The following is a 14,754-nucleotide window of genomic DNA, read 5'->3' as shown; positions in this document are numbered from 1 at the left end:
AATTGGTCGGCTCATGCCAGTCACACACAAAAATTAATACTGTCCCTATTAACTTCAATTGTTTGTCTACACATTCAATTGAGTTTATTATCAGCCGTCGCTGTTATCTGGCGATTAGGTATCACACAAACTGTGCATCTATCTTATTTAAATTGTGTGGAAATTTTAATTGTATACCATGACATATGTATTATTTTAATCTGTCGCCTGACGTAGAAATGGGAATACGTCACGTATTATAATTTTTTAGTGGAGTGTTGTGAAATATTACGCGGAAATTGACCTAATTATATAATGCTTTTAAAAGTGACAGAAAATATTTTAAAAGTGTATAATAAAAACGTTTGTGCTATTAGGAAAATAAATAATTAAAAATATAAAACGAAGTTGCAAACAGTTGTTGTGTGGAATATTTAAATTGATGATAAAAAAAACAAGTTTGAAAAATAACGAATATTGGTGTTCTGTCAAATGAATACAGGTTGGTAATCAAAAAAACTATTCATTTATTTTATTTTATTTGTTTTGAAATGTAAAAGTATGTGCATAATATATATTTGAAGAGTATCATAAGTCACATCTAAGCCGCAATTTAGAACAAAGAGCATTTCTTTAAAACTCATTCAACATAAGTCAATATCATTTTTATTCTGGTAGGTCAAGTTCCACATGCATAGAAACATTAGTCAATTACATATAAGAGTATTTTAATTTCAACTCAGAGCTGTGTTCACATACACACACTGAACACACACAATTAAAAGATAAGTTGACGACTAGAATATCAATTAAATCCAATTAATTGAAAACATCTCAATTGCTAGTAAACAAAAGACGAACGAGTTGACAAACAATGTCAAACACCTATCTTACTGTGGGTCTGAAAATAAGATTTCTCGTAAAATTAAAAGCTGCCTTATAAATTAATATTTTATTAAATAAATTTACGGTCAGACTAATTAATTTCTGATAATCAGAATGACGAACAAAGTGATGAATGAGAGGTTCCATGACTCTAAACTTGGCAATTTTGAGGGGTCCAGGGGAAAGGCTGAATTCAAATGCTATTAAAATAAATTATAATCAAGTGGTGTTTAGGTTTTAGAAATTTAATTACGTAATTTGTGTGTGAAATTTGATATTAACAATTGAAATCCAATATGACGACGTAAAAACAAATGTATAAGTCATTGTTACGTATTTTGTCAATTCTTTCCTTTTAAAATATTTTTCGAGTGAATGATTCATACAACAGAGTAAACAAAATTTTACATATGTACGAAATGGCTAAATATAAATGTAAAACAACAGTAAGGAACTGGCTCCTTGATTTGGACTATGAAGAAGCAGAAAGTATCATCCAAATCATAAAGTAACTTTAATCACATTCATTATAATTACTAACACACACACACACACATACATTACACACAATACAATAAAAAAAAAAAAAATTTTACCTTTACACTCCACATAACATTTCACAAATCTCTCCCGCTAATAATGTTATATTATAAATATAAGACTCATGTTTATGTGCCGCAAAATGTGATCATGTCTAAAGGGTGTGAGCCTGGAGATCTGTCATACAGGTCTTGAACCTAGTTCAGACTCCAGCTCTCACAAAGGTTTTAGTCTATGGCAAATATTATAAATAGACTTGTGTTTAATGTACCTTTATGAGAGAAATAAATAAATATTATTATTATTATTATACCTAAATGATTGAGATCTCCCGACTACTTCGGAACCAACTGGGGACCTTAATCATAAGATGACGTAGTGGCGCGTATAGTTAGACCGTTGTAAATTTAATAAACTTATTTTACTAAAGTTTATTAAATTTCCACACAAATACCACAAAAATCTAAAAGCTAGTGTAATCAGGAAATAATTCATTCTTTTAATTTATTTATTTATTTTATATCATAAAACTTTCCTTACCCTAACTCTTCAAACTTTTAGGCGAGAAGCACTCTTTTTAAATTTATTATATAGTATTTTTTTTTTTTTTTTCAACTTCCCACTGTAGCTTAGGTCTTCGACCACCAAACTTTGACTACATGAACCTAAATCTCTATCTCTTCAGACAAACAATTAAGAAAATATGATGCTGACAAAGAAGACCGTTGCTTATGCTGGCATCCCTCTGCTAGTTCTTCTATTGGTGGTCGGCATTACATTGGGCATCGTACTCTCTAACAATGCGTAAGTGATTTATATTTTTCTGTAACGTGTTAATTCAATTTGAACCTTATCTTGTTTTGCTTAAGGCGTATACTCGTAGTATTCACTACGTGCAGACGAAACGTGTTACGTGAAACACGGCACGGTTGTCATCGTGGCGTGTAGAAAATCTGTTTTTAAATAGTCATTGCTTTGCAATAAAAATGAAATTTTTGTTAAGAAACCGAAATTCATTATTGGAATCATTGGATCAATATTTTTTTTTGTAAAGTGAAGAATTGGAGGAAATCTCTCATAACGACGAAATTGCGTCGAAATGGCAATGCTACATCTTCATTATGTGCACTCTTCCAACGATGTCATATCTTTTAAGGAGAGGATAAACATACATAATTATTATTATACAAAAAGTTAAAATAATCCTGCTGATTACAACGGAAAATTAAAATCCTTATCTAAATTACACATCTATAAAAAAAGAATACAAAAATAAATTCAGATATATAAATAACCAATCCTTGGTAACGAGTGCCACACGAACCAAACAGGAATGCTTGGAAAATGCCCGATACAGAATGCTATTTAACGGGAACTGCGAATACTTTCCTACAGACTTTAAAGCCCTTCACACACTAGGAAAGTCAAGTCCCCTATACTTGACTGACGATTTTAGTCCATAAAGGCCAACCACCTCTTGAAGTGACGTTATCGCGGTTGTTGAAGTGAGATGGCGCTCTACGCCATGTTAACCTTATGACGTCATTATGTCGGAAGTAACTTTTACTATGCTACTAGAAATTGTGATAGGTTATGTTCTTTGCACAGATATAGGTTAATATTAAAGCAAGGCAAAATGGGCTGATAAAACAGAGGTACGAAGCAAATCTAATCATTTACATATTAGTAATGCATGTTAAGACGTAATCACTGGAAAAAGTGAAGGAAGACGTCGCGAGGGAACCAGCTTACTTGAGATCTTTTCAAGGGTGTGTTCTGTGACGTAATTTAACACCCGAAGGACAGCCTTGAGTAAAAAAGGCTCAGACTACAGCTTAATATCAACCATTAAAGAAGGTGTATGCAATGCGCAGATACAATGTCACAAGCATTAATTACACACTAATATGGATAAAATTTGCTTCAATTGAGTATATGTATATTATGTCATTTTTTACCCGTACGTCTCATGAAATGGCGCGACGAACACGATTCCTTATCGCAAAATTTGCCCCTATAAGCCATAACCTGGGAAAATTGGAAGGAGGGTATGCCTTTGCCTTGCAGTGGGCCCTTATGGCTAATAATAACGAGGAAAAGTCTGTAATCCGCGATGGCGAAATCGTAGTCTCTCCTTTCGGCACCCCACCTGCCCAGGCACTTGTGTTGTCTACTTGCTGGATACCATGTCGGTATCACAGGGTATCTAAATGATTGAGTAAAGTCCGCAAAAGAAACTCAAAAGGTCTTAGTCGGTCCAGCCATTTCAGAAATTAACCGAAATAAACAAAAGAGCTACAGCTGCTGTATGTACCGTATATTATATTACGTATATGCATTTAGTAAAAACGGTAATTTCAATATTAAAAACAGACACTCCAATTTTATACACGGTGATTTTTTAGTAGTCTTACAAATGGAGCCCAGTTCTTGTATCCGACGTAAAATACCCCTAGGCGCGATTATTACTTTTTTATCATCAACTAAGATAATAAGTACGAAGAAAAATTAAACAAGAGAAATCTGAAATGTACTCTTAAAAATGATAAAAACGCCGCCGCCCGCGCCGCTCACCGTTGTTACAAGGCTCGGACCGCGCTCGCAACAGAGCTGTGTTTCTAAAAAACTACGAATTGCATCATAATATTGAATAAAAATTGCATTTTTTTTTTTCTAATCTCATAAATACCAATTTTTTTTTGTCATGAACGTGTTCTAGTCATTGGATACATAACTAGGCTGCTTTTGTAAGACGACTAAAAAATCACGGTGTATACATAGGTATATTACAGATTCGAATCAATTCTTTTGTTTCTTTTGATTAGAGAAATACGCGATAAGATGGTTGATTTCGAACGTTATTAAGTCATATTGTTACACGTAATTTACTTGTTTTATGCATATTAAATGTTGTTATGCGACATGCAATTATATTATTTTCTACTATTTTAAAATAATCAGTGATAATTTGAAACAGTGCTTGGAAAGTTTTTTGCGTGTTAACTTCAGTTTCTTACAATGTAATGATTTCGTAATCAGAGTAGAAATCAAAATAGCCCTATAATTATGTGTTTTGCAATAATATTACTATCATCTTCTGTTTTAAAATAATATTAATGCGAGTGTGGAACGGATATGTCGCTTCTTGCCGTGTATTCACAGAAGAAAGTATCCTTTTAGAATTTTAAAAGTATATGTGTAAAAAGTTCCTCTTAAATGAGATTATTGATTTAGGCGTGAAAGCGCAATAGACAGCAGATAGACATTTAGGACTCCTTTTTTTCCGGGGAGAAACGCTAATGTCTTCAACCCACGTCGAGGGCACGGCGTGGGGATATGTCGGACTTCCACCGTCTAAAAACACCCCGAGCCGCTTCTACTGCTTTAGCCAGAGTCACGGGATCGTTCGCGCATACTCTGCGCGACAGAGATTTAGGACTCCTAAAAAGAAAATAATAGTTAAAGGAAAAAAATTGAAATGATCAATTTAGATTTTTGTTTTTCGAAATTTATAGTAAAACTAGCTATTGCCCACGACTACGTCCGCGTGGTTTAAGTTAGGTATTTTTGAACGGAAGGCCTTGAAGATGAATATTTTCCACGTTTTTGCCACATTCTCCATTTTATCTTCGCTCCTATTAGTCGCAGCGTGATGTTACATACCCTATAACCTTCCTTGAGAAATGGTCTATTCAACACAAAAAGATTTTCAATTCGAACCAGTAGTTCCTGAGATTAGCGCGTTCAAACAAACAAACCCTTCAGCATATATTTGTAAAATAATATATAGATATACAACGCATCCCAATGGACGTTTAACATTATACTGGTTTTTGCGAAGCAACTCAGAATCTCGTTTTTATTACGATTAAGGCTGGTTTTAAACAACCTTGACCTATGACTTAATTTTAGTGATATTTAGTCGACAAACAGGAAGGGTTTTAGTAAATCTAATTCAAACTTCAAAATAACACGTTTTCTTTTCCAATTTTTATATATATATTTTTTTTATTGATTCGTTCATCGTTGAACGTTATCAATAAAAAACAATTCTTGGAGGAAAGTCATCATTTGATTTGTCGGAAACAGTGTTCGATCTTTTTATGTCAGTTGTGAATTACTATTAATAGTTTCTTTTTCGGTAGTGCTTGTGCTGATTGTCTACCATCAAGTCCACCTAACACCATGTTACATTCAATATGTCACTTAATGGCGCAGAGTGGTGCTTCTCTTCCTCAACTGCAATAGCATGTCCGTCTGTTAACTGTTTTCGATAATAAGTAGGTTGTTAGTTCGGAGTGTAAATCTTCATAAGTTGTGCATTGGTTATATGGCTAATATAAAAGTCATTACAAAGTAAAAGAAAGTGATGATCTTCAAACAACAGTTGGCAGAAAAAATCGAGTTTTAATGTTCATTAAATAAGGAAGACTTTTATGTTTCCTAAAAGATAGCTTATGAGGGGCATGTGCCTTTAGTTATTTTGTTAGCCTAGTGAGCAAAAAACATGTGCGTTATAAATAGCTACAGGCTGGTACGAGCTTAGTGCTTAAAAGAACCTCATTGAAGGAGGTCCTTTAAGGAGACTGTGCGAAAATAACAGTGTGAAACTAGTATTGTCAATGGAGTGAAAAGTTGGATAAAAATAATAGTGGAAATAGACTTTAAAAGTAAATATACTTGAATAGAATGAGCTTTACGAGATCCTAGTAATGTTTTGGAAATTATATAATTAATTAATTTAAAAAAAGTGAAGATAGTGATTTGGATTGAATACATTAATGCCTTGTAGCTAACAAGGCATTGGTGTATTAATTGAAGATAGAAAAGAAAAAAAGTGCCATCGTGAAAAGTGCGCGCGCCATTACATACCAGCATAAAAACCGGCTCTTCATGGTTTTACAATTAAAATGATAAAATAATACGCAAATAATAGTATTTCTTGCATAAAATAAAAATAATCTGTAAACAGTAATTTAAGAAAATTTGAAAAGCATAAAAATATCGAACAATTTGCATTAAAGCGTATCGGGGTGGTACAACTGATTGTATCACATTCATAATAAGATAGTGTGATATAATAATAGTAGGTAATAACTGTCAGATTACATAGATATGAACATGATTTCGATTTATTAAAGATATATAAGGACATGTTAACATAAATATCAGTTGTATTTCATTTTTTATCTGGAAAGCACGAAATTATTCAAGAGTACGGTCAAGATCAAGGGGAACATGGAGAGAATAATTTGTATATTCGTTTTCTTTTGTTTATTTGGAAGGTAAGAAATTTAAATTTTCTTTTTTGGGAATACCTTTAATGACTAATAGTACCTAGTAATAAAAGTACCTGTAATTGTTGTTAATGTGAGAAAATGTCGAGGATTGGTCCAATATTGATCACACTTGCTGGCGAAATGATTATTAAAAATTGAATGAAGTGAAGTATCCAGAAAGTTCGTAACAGCGACAGCTATAATTATGACTTTACTGTCAAATCAACGGTCCTATATTCAAATCCCGGCAAGCACTTTTTCAGTGTGTTACAAAGTTATTTCAACTTTTTCACAAGTAATAATTACCCTAAAGGAAACATTGGCAAACGGGCAGTTTAAAATATCAAGTTGAATAACAAGAAGAAATCCTGGATTCAATTAATTGATTCACGATGTTTAATATCATAATTTATCAAGCTATAATAAACTTAATCAAATCCAATTTTGAGATTGCCAACTGATGTTTTGATTAATTTCGAACTTGGTAGAGCTGATAGCTGCAATTATATCATAACGTCATTCTAAATAATATTTGGATATATAGATATTTAGTACTTTGTTTTTTAAAGTTAAAATATACTTATTACGTCTTTGTGTCTGAAATTTTGTTCGTATTTTTTTAAAACTACATTTTACTTTTGTTTTTTTGGCCTGCCTCTTAGGGTGATAATCTAAGTTCCACAGAATAAAACCATTTGTTATTTTTATTAAAACCAAAAATTTCACAAGAAACTGCTAATTCTAATAAAATATGTTTCTCAAATCGATGTATTTTTTTATTTCCAGTGATGAAGCATCGCCATACCGACAGAAGATGGTCATTGATCACGATGGAGGCGCTGACGATGCGTACGCTATTGCCATGGCTTTCCAGTACGAAACGTTTTTTTATGGGTATGTAATCACCAAACAAATGTTCAAAACGTTTTGGTCTAATTAATGTGACTTTTTAAATACTTATTACTGGGAATTTCTATCCATACTCACAGCTTAGTATCCTATTCTCTGTTATTAAGGGGTAGTTCATGCCTTTCAGCTGCGGATTGTCTTTATATATTAGCTGGTGTTGCATACCGAATAGATTACTTTCAATATTCTAATAATTATAAAAAAATACAGACATTTTGGCTGTTGGTAGGAACGTGTTAGGTCATGACCGTCGTTCTTTTTAGATCGTCATATGCCTTTATTATCAGACTAGCTTTAGATTTTTCTTGTACCTATAATATATAGCCTTGTTTGTCACCTTTGGAAAGTTTGCCTATCGCAATTTCAAAATAAAAATGGAATCGTACTTATACATATTTTCTATTAAGAATGTCCACTTAAAAGGTTTTACGTTTACGTCGTTTAAACCTGCTCTCTGATCATCCGGTTTATCTTACAATCAGCCATTAGCAACAAATATCTCAAGATAATCTTTAGGTTTTTCAAAAGATGATGCAAGATTGTATTAAGCCTTTTTCGGATAAGAAATTGAAAGTTATCTAAATAAACAAGTAGAAAATGAGAGAAATCGATTTACCAAGATTAAGGAACATCGTTCGATGGTCCTGGCATGATAAGAATGACGATATCATAATTCATAAGATATATAGGAAATTTTTAACGTGACATCTAGGGAGAATCGCCTCTTGACATTTTTATCAAGATAAGATGTTCAAAAATTCATTAGTCAGAAATTCCTTTCTGTAGCTATTTAGAAAAGTGTAGGTTTATTCTGATGCTAAATATGTATTAAGTTAAACAATGACTGATCAGACAAACCATCTTAAAATACGGACGGAATCATCATCATCATCTAGTGAAACATTTGTTCACTTTACCAAATTTAAGGCGTGACCGTAGCGTGGACAAGGAATCTAGTGGCATATTCCTTTACCTTTGAACAATCAATCAATGAAATTAGCCTAACGAAACCACCGCTGAACATAGGCCCTCAAGTTGCACCACAACACGCAGTCCTCCGCCAAACGCATCCAGTCTGAGGCAACTCCTTTCTTAGGTGATCGGTCCATTGGTCCTACTGTTGAACGAAAATTAGGCTTTACAATAATTACACATTTCTTTTGTTTCAGACCTAACGTAGTAGCTATAACCACTAGCTACGGTAACGTGAACTTAACTCAAGCGATAATCAACAGCGGCAGGATACTGAGCCTAGTTGATAGAAATGATGTAAGTATAATATTCCTTCAACAGTTCTTAAGGCTTTGACTGACGTGAGATGACGGTTTGCACCGGAGTTTTACTCCCGAAACTGCTTTAGATCTTGTTTTTTTATTTCGCAAAAAAATGGTAAAAACGGAGCTATTTTTCTGACTCGCTGCGTCTGTCCGCCTGTACGTCCGACTGTCGAGGTTAAGCAACAGTTGTGACAGTCATAATTTTGTAGATAACTTTTGATATATGTCGTGTTATAATTATGCATTATGTATATTTTAACCTGTAACATTTTATGTAAGTTTAATTTAGATTTTTCAACAATTTTCCATTTGTGAATTTCAGGTACCAGTTTATTCAGGTGCTTCTCAGTGCCTTATACAAGGTATCGAAAGTGATTACTACTTTGGGTACGACGGTCTTGGCGACTTCTTAGAATCCATGGAACCAGTGCAGGTTGAGAAAGAACATGCTGCGATCGCTTTAATTGAATTATCAAAGAAGTATAAAGGTACAACATAGATTAGTTAGATATTTCCACAAGTCAGCTTACAAAAAGTGCTATTCTAGAAAAACGTTCAGTTAACGGGGGCGACACAACTTCGAGAAGGAAGCGAGCAGAAGAATACGTTTGGGCTGGGCAGCATTCGGGAAGCTACGTCATATCTTTGAATCGTCGATACCACAATCCCTTAAGACCAGGGTCTTTAACCAGTGCGTCCTACCCGTAATGACGTATGGAGCTGAAACGTGGACACTCACCGTGGGCCTGGTCCATAAATTCAAGGTTGCTCAGCGTGCGATGGAGAGAGCGATGCTCGGGGTATCTCTGGTGGATAAAATTCGTAACGAAGTCATCCGCCAGAGAACCAAAGTTACCGATATTGCTCGCAGAATCAGCACGCTGAAGTGGAAATGGGCCGGCCATGTCTGCAGACGGACAGACGGTCGATGGAGCAGACACGTGTTAGAGTGGAGACCACGTTTAGGCAAACGTAGTGTAGGACGTCCTGCGGCACGATGGACCGATGATTTGAAGAAGGTGGCTGGCAGCGGATGGATGCGGGCTGCCCAGGACCGGGATGGTTGGCGCTCTTTGGGGGAGGCCTACGTTCAGCAGTGGACGGCGATAGGCTGAGATGATGATGATGATGATGTTCAGTTAACCTTAAATCCATGTTTTACAGAATAGTAGCCACAGCTCTGACACTTTTTACAATATAATACCAAATGAGAATATAAATATTAGAATTAATATTCTATGATATTTAACATCTACATATCCTATCTATATCCTCATTTGTAAATGAATAAATGACTTGGACTTTGACCTACTAAATTATAAGCGCGAAAGCTTGTACGTATTGATGTTTGTTCCTCTTTCACGCAAAAGCATCAGAACGGATTTAGACGAAACTTGGTACACAGAGAGTTTATAACCATTAATAACACACAGGATAGTTTCTTTTGTATGTTCCCGGGAGTTTTTTCAATTTTCGCGGGCAACAACTAGTTCACAAATATTAATAAAAAGGCTAGCCGATGTAGTCTGCTAAAATGAATGATGAATCAGTCTCCAACTCTGTTTACCAACTTGAAAGACTGCCCACAATTTCCTGTACGTCAATTTATTGAAAAAACCTATTTAAAATACTTCTATTTCAGGGGAACTTGTCGTCGTGGCTTTAGGACCTCTTACGAATATCGCGTTGGCAATCAGATTGGATCCTATGTTTATAAGCAGATTGGCACATCTGTACGTTGGTGGTGGACATCTATTTAGTAAGTATATTTTATTAAGTTATTGCAGGGATATTTTCTGCTTGCGACTAGTATAACTGATGGTTATCGTGTTCAATTTTCTCGATGAGAAAAGCAAAGCTAAATAAGTCAGTCTTTTCTGATTCAAATGCGTAGTTCTAAATGGTTGGATGCAGGTGGCAATGAACCGTTCGCGCTGGAGAACGTATGGAGAGGTCTATGTCGAGCAATGGACAGCTATAGGCTGAGATGATGGATTTCTAAACGGTTTTCACTAGATATAAATGGTCCAGTCAAGCATCTGGAAACTTATGGCATACAAGAAATCCATGTCTGAAGCCCAGGGGCAGTTTAAACCCTTACACTTGACACAAGTTTTAAAAAGACAACTTTGACTTGTAACTAATTCTGTGAATAAAACCATGTGGTGAAGCTCTCACAGCACAAGACTTAAACTCTTCAGTGCAGGAGTCGTTTAAAAAAAGCCGCCGTTAGAAAAATACATTTAATTACAAGAGGGACAAATTGAAGTAATTCAATATTCCAATATTTTTAGTTATCTCCGTTTGTCACATGTGGTGCTAAGTCATTATCTATAGTCTTCTTTATAATATATCAATTATTATTATTGCTTAATTTGTTTAATTACAGGTAAAGATCATCCTGGTCCAGAATTCAATGCAGAGATGGATGTAGAAGCCTATTATATCGTAGCTGATGGTGCTGTAGCAGACATAGTGACATTTGTACCATTCTCACAAGTTTATAAATCGTTAACTATTACAAAGGTATGTCAATAAGATTGTTATTTGTTTATGACACATATTAACATATACATATTTTTAGATGTAGATAAGGTTAGGTTAGGTTATTGTTAAAAAACAACACTGTAAGTGTTGTTATTTTTTTAACCTGCATCAGTCTGCAATCTAGCACCTAAATTTAGTGAACGATAGTAATAGTCGGTAAGAGTCACCTCTCAAAGTAAACCTCTTTGCATGTCTGCCTCTTGAAAATGCGAAGGTGAACCTCGATACATACTGGGCAGCGGAAGCCTGTTGTTGTCTGTGTCTGAGTAATTGCAACCCAGCTAAAATTAATGCTAGACACAATAAGTGGCAAATAGATCTGTCTAAAATAATGATGCCATCAAGTTCGTTTGCTGGGTTTACCTTTTAGTCGATTTAGCTGATTATAAAAACGAAAAACATTTTTTTGATCGAAGGCGTATTTATTTAATAAAAAAAAAATCAAAATTTCAGGAATGGCGTACCGACGTTTTTGGGTCAATCCAAACTCCTTTAGTACAGACATTGACAAGTTTTGAACGCGTTTCGCTACCATCATCTGAGTCCTGGACCCTGTTGGACCCCGTGGTCTCCGCTATAGCACTAGACAACAGCATTGTCACAGACTTCAAGCTATCTAAAAACAGTATTTCAACTTGTGGTAAGATATCGCAAATAAATTAATCAATTCGACTTATGTAAGAAAATTTAGAGTGCAACAAATCACAAATAATATTTAAACACATCGTCCATATTTACACTATGTTATGTATTTACCTTATAAAACATTTTATTTTCCATATTTTCAGGGGAAAATCGAGGCGTGAACACCAACTATTTTAACCACACGGAACCAAACTCCCGCATAGTGTACAAAGCAGATTTACAGAAATACAAAGACTTTCTGTTGACTGTATTCTCCGCTGATATGTCACCTTCAACAGAACATAGCAGAAAACTCATCAATTAATATTTAACTACGCGACGAAATAGATCAGTCAGATTGCCTTGAGATTACGAAATGTGAAATATTATTGACGTATTAACATTGTAGAATGCTCATTTAGGCAAATCGAAAAATATCGTGCGATTTGTATCACATTACGGAGGGTGGGAACTCTTATTTAACAGTGCAAGCTGTCATACATTGCCGGCGATGTTATTCCTCATTCCTTTTTTTAACGATCCCCGCATTAAGGATTTTTTTTGAGTCGCGGGAGTTTCACACAACATTCAAGATACATACACAAAGACACTGCGACTCTGGACAAGCATTAGTGGATCACACAAATGCTTGTCCTACGCAGGTATCGAGCTCGCGACACGTCGCGCTCAATGCGTTTGGTGACCTCAACCACTCGACTGCCCGTGCAGTCATAAACATTATACGGTAGTTCTCGAGCACGATAGATTACCTAATTCTTAAACTTCCTATAAGTGTGAAGACTTCGATTTCAGAAGAAAGAGTACTTTTTAATTCCATTAGGAGTAAGTGAGACAGAAGATGCGTAAGACAGGGTTGAGTAGAACAAAACTTATTTATCTACTAGTCCACTCATTGTGGACAGTTATAGTGGACAACATAACTTAGTCTAACGTCTTATTAGTCTATCTTGTGCCTTAGCACTCAAAATTATGTATCGGCTCTTGGAAATTAAATACTTAACGTCAAAGATTTGGGTGAGTTATCTTGTAGAACAGTGCCGATTTAATATTTATATCAATGTTTGGTTTGCTGTTTACGACTCCTATTTTCTTGTGTCATTTACTTGTGTCAAGTCTGACTTATTTTTATTTATTTTTTGTTAAAGATAAGATTAAAATTAAGTATTACCTAACTATTTGTATTTTGTTTCATTTCACTCAGATTTATTTATTAAGTACAATTATTTCTCGCTTTTTTCAGCTTTAATAATGACAAGTTCTCAAATTTTATAATTATACATGGTTACCAAATTTATATAAAATCTATACTAATATATAAAGCTGTAGAGTTTGTTTGTTTGTTTGAACGCGCTAATCTCAGGAACTAATGGTTCAAATTGAAAAAATCTTGTGTTCAATAGACCTTTCATCGAGGAAGGTTATGGGCTATATACAATCACGCTGCGACTAATAGGAGCGAAGATACAATGGAAAATGTAGCAAAAACGGGGAAAAACATTCATCAACGACTGCTTTCGTTCAAAAATTCTTAACTTATATCTTCTACCACGCGGACGAAGTCGCGGGCAACAGCTAGTTTAATAATATATTACATAAATAATTACGTACGTATTTGATATGTGAAACGTAAACAATAAAAAAAAACTTAATAAACCGCTATTATTTCCTCACAGATAAATACTTTTTGGTTAACTACTGATATAATTGATGCTACGTTTGAAAGCATTTCTTTATCACTGGCATGAAAAAGAATTACTTGTAAAAGCAACACCAACCAAACTATATTTTCGTATTTGATTAATATTTTGAAATTACCTTATACTAATCTATACTAATATATAAAGCAGAAGGATTTGTTTGTTTGAACGCGCTAATCTCAGGAACTACTGGTTCAAATTAAAAAAAATCTTTTTGTGTTGAAGAGACCATTCAACGAGGAAGGTTTTAGGCTGTATCCCATCACGCTGCGACTAATAGAAGCGAAAATATAATAGAAAAATTGGAAAAATTTCTAACCAAGCGGACGTAGTCGCGGGCAACAGCTAGTTATTAAGATAAAGAACGAAAAAGCTGGAATAAACGAAATTTAATATGACATTTAAATAAAAGATTTTATATTTCTCAGTTAATAAAAAAAAATCACTAACTACTACTACTACTGAGTCTACACACTGTTGTAACCTAATTTAAATGTTACAAAAAAGTTTTGTTAGCAAAACATTCAAAAGCTAAGTTTTTTTAGTTCGTCAATCAACATACGGTTGCTATATGGTAAGTTGAAGGCGTTGAGTAATACCCATCTGAACACACGTCTTTTTTTTTTCAGCCGTTACTCTCCCACTGCAGGGCAAAGGCCTCCCTTAGATTCTTCCACTCTGTCCGGTCTATTGCTTTTGCCATCCACTGTTTGTGGTACGCATCCAGTTCGTCGCGCCATCTCATTCGAGGCCGTCCTTGTCGCCGTTTTATGTTTGATGGAACCCAGAGAGTACAGACTCAGTACGTCAATTAGTTCAGCAAAAATAAAGTTTTAACAAAACAATAATACATTGAAATAAAACTAATTTTACGGGTTTAATCGCGGTTTTATTTTAGATTTTAGTTCCCGACGTTTCGACACCTTTGCAGGTGTAGCCACACGAAACACACATCGAACGTAACACTATTTATTGTTTCACCATGAGTGTATTGAC

The 14,754-nt window shown here is 34.5% G+C and overlaps 1 protein-coding gene across 2 annotated transcripts; it reads left to right on the top strand.

Annotated features, from left to right (window-relative positions):
* The first annotated feature begins 388 nt into the window (after positions 1-388).
* On the top strand, positions 389-12,900 carry LOC113492920 (probable uridine nucleosidase 1). 2 transcript variants are annotated; one of them, XM_026870649.1, is made up of 9 exons: positions 389-481; positions 2,090-2,208; positions 7,470-7,577; positions 8,762-8,861; positions 9,192-9,357; positions 10,512-10,628; positions 11,259-11,395; positions 11,870-12,056; positions 12,205-12,900. In XM_026870649.1, the coding sequence occupies exons 2-9, from the start codon at positions 2,108-2,110 to the stop codon at positions 12,363-12,365; spliced, it is 1,077 nt and encodes a 358-aa protein (XP_026726450.1). In that variant the 5' UTR covers positions 389-481; positions 2,090-2,107; the 3' UTR covers positions 12,366-12,900. The 2 variants fall into 2 exon arrangements, with proteins under 2 accessions (XP_026726450.1, XP_026726451.1); XM_026870650.1 differs by lacking the exons at positions 389-481; positions 2,090-2,208 and adding an exon at positions 6,589-6,689.
* The last annotated feature ends 1,854 nt before the right edge of the window (positions 12,901-14,754 follow it).

The sequence above is a fragment of the Trichoplusia ni genome, chromosome 4, assembly GCF_003590095.1.
Source record: "Trichoplusia ni isolate ovarian cell line Hi5 chromosome 4, tn1, whole genome shotgun sequence".
Lineage (NCBI taxonomy): Eukaryota > Metazoa > Arthropoda > Insecta > Lepidoptera > Noctuidae > Trichoplusia > Trichoplusia ni.
Note: the sequence above shows the minus strand (reverse complement) of the source record. Positions and strands in the feature narration are given on the sequence as shown.

Bases quoted from the DNA above. Each gene is read 5' to 3' on its own strand.
- LOC113492920 (XM_026870649.1), top strand. From the start codon at position 2,108: ATGATGCTGACAAAGAAGACCGTTGCTTATGCTGGCATCCCTCTGCTA. The intron at 2,209-7,469 runs GTAAGTGATTTA...TTTTATTTCCAG, and splicing joins ATCGTACTCTCTAACAATGC to TGATGAAGCATCGCCATACC. The intron at 11,396-11,869 runs GTATGTCAATAA...TCAAAATTTCAG, and splicing joins AATCGTTAACTATTACAAAG to GAATGGCGTACCGACGTTTT.